The 8,297-nt window shown below is 42.1% G+C and overlaps 1 protein-coding gene across 9 annotated transcripts in view; it reads left to right on the top strand.

The window, feature by feature from the left end:
* The first annotated feature begins 4,522 nt into the window (after positions 1-4,522).
* Positions 4,523-8,297, top strand: part of LOC102671278 (troponin I-like) — a 28,061-nt gene continuing 24,286 nt past the window's right edge. For 3 of the 9 annotated variants that reach the window (XM_031512544.1, XM_006619975.2, XM_031512543.1), the window contains exons 1-2: positions 4,523-4,670; positions 6,898-6,941. In XM_031512544.1, coding sequence (XP_031368404.1) covers positions 6,927-6,941 — 15 coding nt within the window. In that variant the 5' untranslated portion in view covers positions 4,523-4,670; positions 6,898-6,926. The remainder of the gene's footprint in view (positions 4,671-6,897; positions 6,942-8,297) is intronic. The other 6 variants (XM_006619990.2, XM_006619989.2, XM_006619997.2 and 3 more) reach the window with 3 other exon arrangements.

Raw genomic sequence — 8,297 nt, 5'->3', positions numbered from 1 at the left:
CGGGGGTTTCAGGTCGATGCACCCCTTCGCTCGCTTGCCAACGAGGGTTCGACGCCCTGCGCCGTCCCCTGACGTCATTCCAGCGCCCTGACCCCGCTCCCCTTGCGCCTTCTCTTTCGCCGCCACCGACCAAATCCCCAAACTAAATCGCTAGACTAAGTTTTCGTCCTTCGAAAACTGGATCCATCCACCACCTTCCCATTCGCGTTTCCCTCCGATTATTTTTTTCAGGTCGCAGATTCTGCCTCGTGTGACTTTTCCTTTTTTTTCTTTTCTTTTTTTTTTTTTTCTCTAATCAGTTCCTCGTCGTCGTGCCACGTTTCACAAAAATACATTTCGCGTATCATCTTTGCTCGATTTCCACTTTTTGAGCAATCCAGTTCTTTCTTTTCCTTTTTTCGATTTTTTCCGACGAAATATTTTTGAATCAAAAGAGATATTCCTCGATGGAATATACGCGAATAAAATAAATAAAGCAGAAAGCTTCGTTATCGCGACGTTTCGATTGCCATCTCAAATCGATTTACGTTTATTGTTATCGCGTCAATTTCCTCTCGGAGTCATCCTCCTTCACGCCTCTCGATCTCTCGATATTTCCATCGCACGGTTAAAAAAAAATATATATATATATATATATTTCGACGAGAATAGCACGTGTTTACCGAAAATTGCATTTCCGAAGCAACGATCTCGAGGGGCCCCTTCGTCAACGAAAGGAATTATTCGAGGGAACGCGTCGCGATATACGTGTGTGTTATCGGCCGAATTTTCAATCGATGTCGCGAATTAATATTCTCGGTGGCGCAGTCGATAACCTGTCCCTGACGTAACGCCCACGCACGGCGCGGTGGTGGGAATGGACGCGGGGATGGTTGGCCGGGAAGAGGGGGATGGTGATCGCAGCAGCGAGGGCGCCAGGGGGCGGTCAACGAAACTGGGTCACTGGAGCTTCATTCACATTACGCGGCCATTCATGAGATTTGCCAACCGTTCGGCTTTCATGCTCTCCTCTCACGCATTTCTTCGTCTTTTTCGAAAACCTTTTTTTTTTTTTTTTTTTTTTCTCCCCTCTTCCAATCTCGTTCCAACTCGGAGGAGGACCGTTTCCCCGATTCATGCCCATCTTCCTCGTCAACCACCTGCTCGATTTCCCTCCTATTTCCCTTTAAGGTTAAAACGAAATCACTAGACGAATCTGGAGACAGATGAGGATTCTTTCTTCCATCGGTTATCGAGTATCGATCAGCAGCATCCGTTCAAATTTCCACCGTGGAATAGAGTTTTTCCATGTCTATTTTATTTTAGAAAATTGAAACGCTTCCTGTGCTAATTGTTATTCGCGCATGATTACATCGATCAATTTTGGGATAATGAAGATAGGATAATTGTAGAAAAATTCTAGAGAAAGATTAATCTCGTCATATCGTTCGTTGTATCGGGAATGATCGATAAGAAAGGGTACTATATCGGCGTGGAAAGCGTGAATAGGTTGAAGCTCGGCCATCTCTCAATAAACTTTGGGAAAGCGTCTTGGGAAGAGGTCCGGCTGGGTCCGTCCGACCTACTTTCGCCCGGGCAATGACGTTGGGTATGACGTCACGGGAGCGGAAACTGGGTCGCGAGGTCGAAGGCATCTCGTCGTCGGTTTCCCATGGATACTTGCCCCCTTGCTCGATGCCTCGATTCATTGAAAAAAAGGAGTGGGATATAATATCGTTATCCCCATCGAGCGCGGCCATTGTTAGCCACTTTTGCGCTTTTATTCATTATTGCGCCCCGCCATTTCTTCCCTCCTTACCGGTTTCATACCGGTTCGAGATTAAGATTAAATTTTCCATTCCTCTCGATCCTCGATTTTTCGATGGAAAATGAAATTCTCCATCATCGACAAGTGCTGTCTCTTATAGATATATCGATTATATTTTGACACCGATTTTGTCAAGAATACGATCCTGCCTGGATCACGACCTCGTTCGACTTATAGATCTGTATCCGTATCGATGTTCTCTCGTCAAAATTTATCGGTTAACCGCATTGCGGCCGTGTTGCGAATCGAAAGGCGCTCGAAATTTTCTTCCCTGGATCCTTTTTCCTAGTTCTGACCGTTGACGGAACAAAAGTTTCGCGCGGCATTGTTCGAAACTCGATTAATAATCGATTAATTGATTGCGCCAACGCTCGAATTACGACGTTTCCTCTCGTGGATCTAAATCTTAGAGGTATTTTTTTCTAGAAATCAATGCAAAGAATAATACCGATGTCATGTCGAAGCAATATTGGTCTCGTTTTGACATTAAAAAAAAAAAAAAAAAGAAGAAAGAAAAAAAAAAGAAAGAAAGAAAGTGTTGGAAATCCTCTTACCACTCGCCGACACGTAGATAGATATAGGTATCGCGATTCCGCGGTAAATAGAAAAACAGGAAGGAAGAGAGGAGAATGGCAGGATATAGGGAGGAAAAGGGTGAGTTGAGACTGGATGGATTGGATGGAGGGGAGGGAGGGGTGTGGGGAACGGAGAGACGGGGTCGGTGGTTCAGCGGGCGACACTGGTTAGGGGAAGGAAGGAGGAAGAGGCGATAAAAGCGGCGCGGTGGTTGGGGGAGGGGGTAGGTCGGTGATGGCTATTTTTGGAATGTGGGTCACCCATAAACCCCGGCTTGTCCCGTGACGTCACAGGATCGTCGTCGTGGCAACAGGGACGCCGGGTTAATCACCCTTGGTTCAGAGCTACCTTCACCATTCCACCCCCTCCCTCGCGATCCCCACCACCTCTCTCCCCAAGTTTACCTGTACCGCTTCGATTGGATGGAATATGCATCCACGTATTAATTAACTTGTACTTTATGGACGAAGAAATTATTGAGGAATTATTGGAAAAGATAGTTGCGATAGTTTATCTATTCGTTCGTGTATCCGTTCGTTTTTGAATGTATTTTTTTTTCTTTTCTTTTTTATTTATTTTAAAATTGTCTTATTGAAGCTTGGATTGTTGTTGAATTAAATGCGCAGCTATTTTTGCTAGAAGAAGATACATCCTTCTTTTTTGAATGGAAGGATTGATGTTTGTAGTTGTATCGTAAGAGAAGAAATAATACACGTATTAATATATAAAATGTTCATGTATTCCGTATTGATTACATACTTAAAAAAAATTGTAAACTAATGCTAAGATTGTTAAGATTAATTGCGATCGAGAGGAAATTCTTAAAATTTTGAACAAGTAACTTAATATCCCTAATGTAATCTTTCTAATTAAAGATCAATTTTCAGAGAGTATACATTCAGATGGAAATTTACTATAGTAAAAATATGTAGCAAGAATAACTTATTAAATTTTGAATATATCGGTTAATATAAATAAGCTTTAATATCAATGTAGAATATTTTAGTTTAAATAATTACATTCAAATATTGATACTATAATTTTAATAACAAAAAAAAATCTTCTCTCTTCTTTAAGGTCGGTATTTCAACCCATTTTCCATAAGATGTTAAAACCTTGCTGTACTTGTTCTACTCCTGTTGCAGAGTTCTACGTTATCAACGTTGCTCTCTCGTCCGACTAAGCGTCGATACGTACTACCTGTCTGTAGAAACAGGACCATTCTACTTAACCCACCGTTTCCTACTTTAGCCGTATAGTTCTGAACATCAATGAAAACCTTATAAATAGCTTCGATGGTATATTCAGAAAATGTACAATATCTGGTTTTTCCAAACATTTTATATAATATATCTTCGTTCGAATATTCTTTTAATTTTACTTAAATTTGAAAACTCGTAAAATTGACGGATATTTCCGTTTAAATTTCAAGCAATGCAATTCAACGCTTCGAAATAGAATTTTGAGGGTACAAAGTTTAGAAATAGCCTCTCTGGAAGTACTTAAATCATCTTTACGGGTATCACGAGACCTATTAAAAGTCAGGGAAGATGTAATATCAGGTAGAATCATAAACGACGATGTTTCCGTTGCCGCGTTTAGTGCCAAACAGCTGGCACACCCAAAATCCAGAACGGCCCGTTAATAATATCTTCGCCGTGTTTTCGAGATACGATCGTACATTGTTGCTCCACCTTAAATTAAATTTTTCACTTTCGATCAATTAATCCTTCTTATCCTTCGAAAAGCAACAAAGCAACGCTCCAGCATTTCTTCGTTCTCGTAAATCTCGTAAACGCTTTTCGAAAATTCGAGAATATTATCGTTTAAACGCAACGTGTCTTGATGCATCGTTTCTTAAGTAATAAGAACGTTGTTTATTTAATTGGCGACGATTCGTCTGCTCTGATCGATCTTTGTCGGAAGCGCGAAAGGGAAAGGAGGAAAACCCGTCTTCTTCTTCTTCTTCTTCTTCTTCTTCCCGACACGCATAACATACTTAATCAAGAATGTGGAGGAAGAAAAGCGCGAGGTTCGGTTCGCGGGTTGCCGAGCGAAGCGGGCCCGGCTCCGTTTTCAGTTTCCGATTATTTTTGGCAGCAAGCGGAGCGGGCATAGCTCTCGCCTAAAAATGCTTGCGACCAATGGCGAGCCGTCATTGGTCGGCCACTACCACGTGAACAGGCCACGATGGAGGTTCACGACGTCGGCTAGGGATCCACGATCGCACAGTCAGCTGCTTAAGGTCCGGTTGGCCAGTCGCAGCCAGCGAATAGTTCTTCTCAAGGTAAGCCCACAATCCTCGAGCGGGAAAAAAACTCTGGAGGACGCGTCCGCATAATCCTCCGCGATCGATCGATCCTCTTCAGGATTTCTCTGCCTGGGCGCCGACCCTAAGGATCTCTCCTCTCTTCGAAAGAACGAGAACCACCTCTTTTTCTCCGCCGTAGTCCTCGAGTGTCAGTGTGAGAGGTGTTCGACCACGAGACGAGACGCTTTTCAAGGTCACGAGTGTGCCTCCAAAAACTGTGACGTTTTTCTTCTTCTTCTTCTTCTTCTTCTTTTTCACTCGCGTGTGAATCGCGATCTCTTTCTCTCTTTTCTTCTCGCGAGGAGAGGCGAACTCTCTTCTCCTCTCCTCTCGATCCACGTAATTTCGAACATTTTCACCGATAATGTGCGAATTTCACCGTAATCTTCCGCTTCCATTTCTCGAAACTCGCGTTTCAATCTTTCCTCTCTCCCCTTTTATTCGAGAGAGAGGGACGAAGATCGCTCATCGTGAACGCAAACCGATCTACGTAAACAGCCTTGCACTAGTATTCCGCCGCGATTACTCGATATCTTCTTGACCGATATAACGCTCTCTATAATTTGCTCTCGCAATTTATCATTCCGACAAACAGAGTCGAATCTTTCGAGTTTTATATACCATACGTCGCTCGCCGCGCGTTTCTTTTCTTCGATTCTCAAGAATCGCGAAAAAAAAACAGCGATGATGATTGTTTCGTGCTTCGACCGGTGCTCCATTTTTTTTCTCCGAGGGGAGAGAAGAAAATGGAAAGAAATACGTATTATTATTATTATTACTATTATTATTACTATTATTATTATTATTATTATTATTCTCTAGAGAGAGGATCTCGCACGAGCTATATATACATTTTTTTTTCCGCGTGTTTTCTATTTTTACGGATCCTCTTTGACATCGGAGACGAGGCACACTCGATCGCGGCAACTCTGGGACGTGTCTTGGAATGGCTCGAACGAAAGGGGGGAATCTATACTTAGCGAGAGCGATCGTCCATTACAAATTTAAAGCGGTTTGCCGGTGATCGAATGAAATTTCCGTGGACAGGAGATCTCGAGGCGAATTCTCGTTTTTTTTATTTCGACGGATTTTGGCTGTTGATCAAGGAATAATTTGAATTATCGAAGGTCGCGATTTCGTTAAAATTATTAGTAAAATTTATCGCGAGCTAATGAAAGGATAAATTCTCGTTTGATTAAGACGACGTTTCTCTTTTTTTTCCCCTCTTCCCTTCGGAAATGGAAATTTTGAGTATATTAAAATCGAACAGATCGAATTATTAGAAAATTGGTGAATTCATTTCGTTATATCTATTTTCAAACTGATTTATCTCTGATTTATTTTCGTCGTTGTTTGCCAAGAAAGTGAATTACTTTCCCATTAATCACCGACGACTTCCTTCATTACTTTTTTTACTCGTTACTTTTTATCACTCAAATTAGGAAAATAGGCAATTTATTCTTCCTTGATATTTAAATATCAATCTCAATCTCGCGTCGTGTAAACTTCTCTTCTCTATTTCCAAGAAGAAGAAGAAGAAGAAGAAGAAAATACATCGCAACGATTTCCATATCGTGGAAATAACGTATTTCCACGTTATCGAAATCCTTCCTTCCCTCGACTTTCCTTTCGATCTGTTTTTCGCCATCGAATCGAGCAGCGTCGAAGAATACGAGAAAGAGAGAGAGAGAGAGAGAGAGAGAGAGATCTAGCGGGTCGTTGCATCCAAATTTGGATCGTCGACGTAGCGACGTTTCGGCGACGGATCGAAAAGTGGGGACGGGCCGCGTCTATTTTCGAGCACCGGATATTCTATACCTTTGCTCTCTCTCTCTTTCCTTCGAGGAAAGAGAGAGAGAGAGAGCGAAGAGAACGTAAAATTTACGTTCAGAAGGTAGGATTTATCGCGTCGATTTACAGATTCGACAACGAAAAAGAAAAAAAAAAAATTCCCTTCAACGTAAATCGAAAATCAACCTCCCCCCACTCTCCCTCCCCCTCGAGCCTCTCATCCTCCTTTTTCCCCCGCGGTTTATATTTAACGCGTGCAATGTTTGCGTTTGTTCGCCCCGTATGCATAATCCGTGTCACCGTGAAACGATCGTATTTTAATACGATCGCGTATCCTCTGACGCAATGCGAACGAATATTAGTTATTTTGCCACGGATACGTGAAACATCCCCCTCTGCGCTTTATTTTTAGGTAGACGGGTGTAGCAGCCAGGTACCACGATGGCGGACGACGAGGTTAGGTGGGTATTCATAGGAAAAATTTTCCCTCCGCGGGAAATCGTTTCCTCTACGCAGGATGCTGCGTAGAGATGGTTTTTTCTTTTCTTTTTTTTTTTTTTTTTTTCTTCTCATCGGGAAAAACGTGCAAATTAATCTTGACCGATTATTTTTCTCCTCATTTTCACGCGCCTCTCATCATCACGGTCGTCCTCGTCGATCTCCATGGCTTTCCACGAAAAATGGATTCGATGGACCCTCCTTGTTTTTTTTTCACCTCGGATCACCTGCAGTAAACAGTTAACGTCGTTGAAAGGTACGCATCGCTCGTGCGCTTTTTGCTTGTGAAATTGCCGTGAAATGAATCGTCGTCGTTTTCGTCGTTGACCGTTTCGTTTAAATGATGATTAATTGGTAAACGATATTGATATTAATCTAATTTTTTTGAAACAAACGTTCAGTCTGAACGTGAACGTGTCGACGAGTGACTTTTTTTCACCTTGGAATTTTTTTTTTTTTAACATAATATTTTATAATCCTGTATTTTGTCACGTAGATTTTAGTGGACGTGTTCTTTTTTGTATGACGATTAACAAAAGGCTCTCTCTCTCGATAACGAGTCAGCCTTTGGATTGGACTTCAAACCGACCGAGTCCTATATATTTTTCTTTTCAAACCAAACTTAATATAAACTGTGCATTGATACATTCTTCAATTGCGTCCTACGGATATACGACACGAGGAGAATTTTATTCCTCGCAATTCTTCCATCCCTTTTCGCGAAAAATTTTGCGAAACGTTCCATTTTAACCGCCGATTTCTTTTTTCTTTTTTCTTTTCTTCCCCCATTCCGCTCTTATCCGCTCTCCTTCCTTCGCGAGAGACCGAATTTTTCCTCGATCGATTTAACGATTTAACGATTTTTCGAGGATGGAAAGAATCGAATCTTCTCTCGGACAATTTTATTCCCCGCGAAAAATGGAGAAGAGAAATTATTCGAAACTCGATGGATAATAAAGCAAGAGTTATTCCAAAAAATTTGCAAAAGTACGCGCCCCTTGAACGCAGTCTCATCCAACCTCGAGGAATAAAAGATAAATACGGAAATATTACGGGAGACCTCGGCCCCGAGAGACTTTTCCCTCTCTGATTTATCGCCCCAGTTCTCGCTCCTATTTCAACATTATTTACCACCGCGAGTCGCGCCACCCCCGCTATACACCTTATTTGTTCCACCATCTTCTCCCTTCCCTTCTATTTCACGCTTCCCCCGTAACTTTTCCTCCCCTGTAAGCAACACATCTTCCCGACCGGTGGTGATTGTAAGAATTCACCATACTCGCGTAACTCGTATTTCTCAACTTTTCCTCCATC

Source organism: Apis dorsata, unplaced genomic scaffold (genome assembly GCF_000469605.1).
Source record: "Apis dorsata unplaced genomic scaffold, Apis dorsata 1.3 scaffold_468, whole genome shotgun sequence".
NCBI classification, from domain to species: Eukaryota; Metazoa; Arthropoda; class Insecta; order Hymenoptera; family Apidae; genus Apis; species Apis dorsata.
Note: the sequence above shows the minus strand (reverse complement) of the source record. Positions and strands in the feature narration are given on the sequence as shown.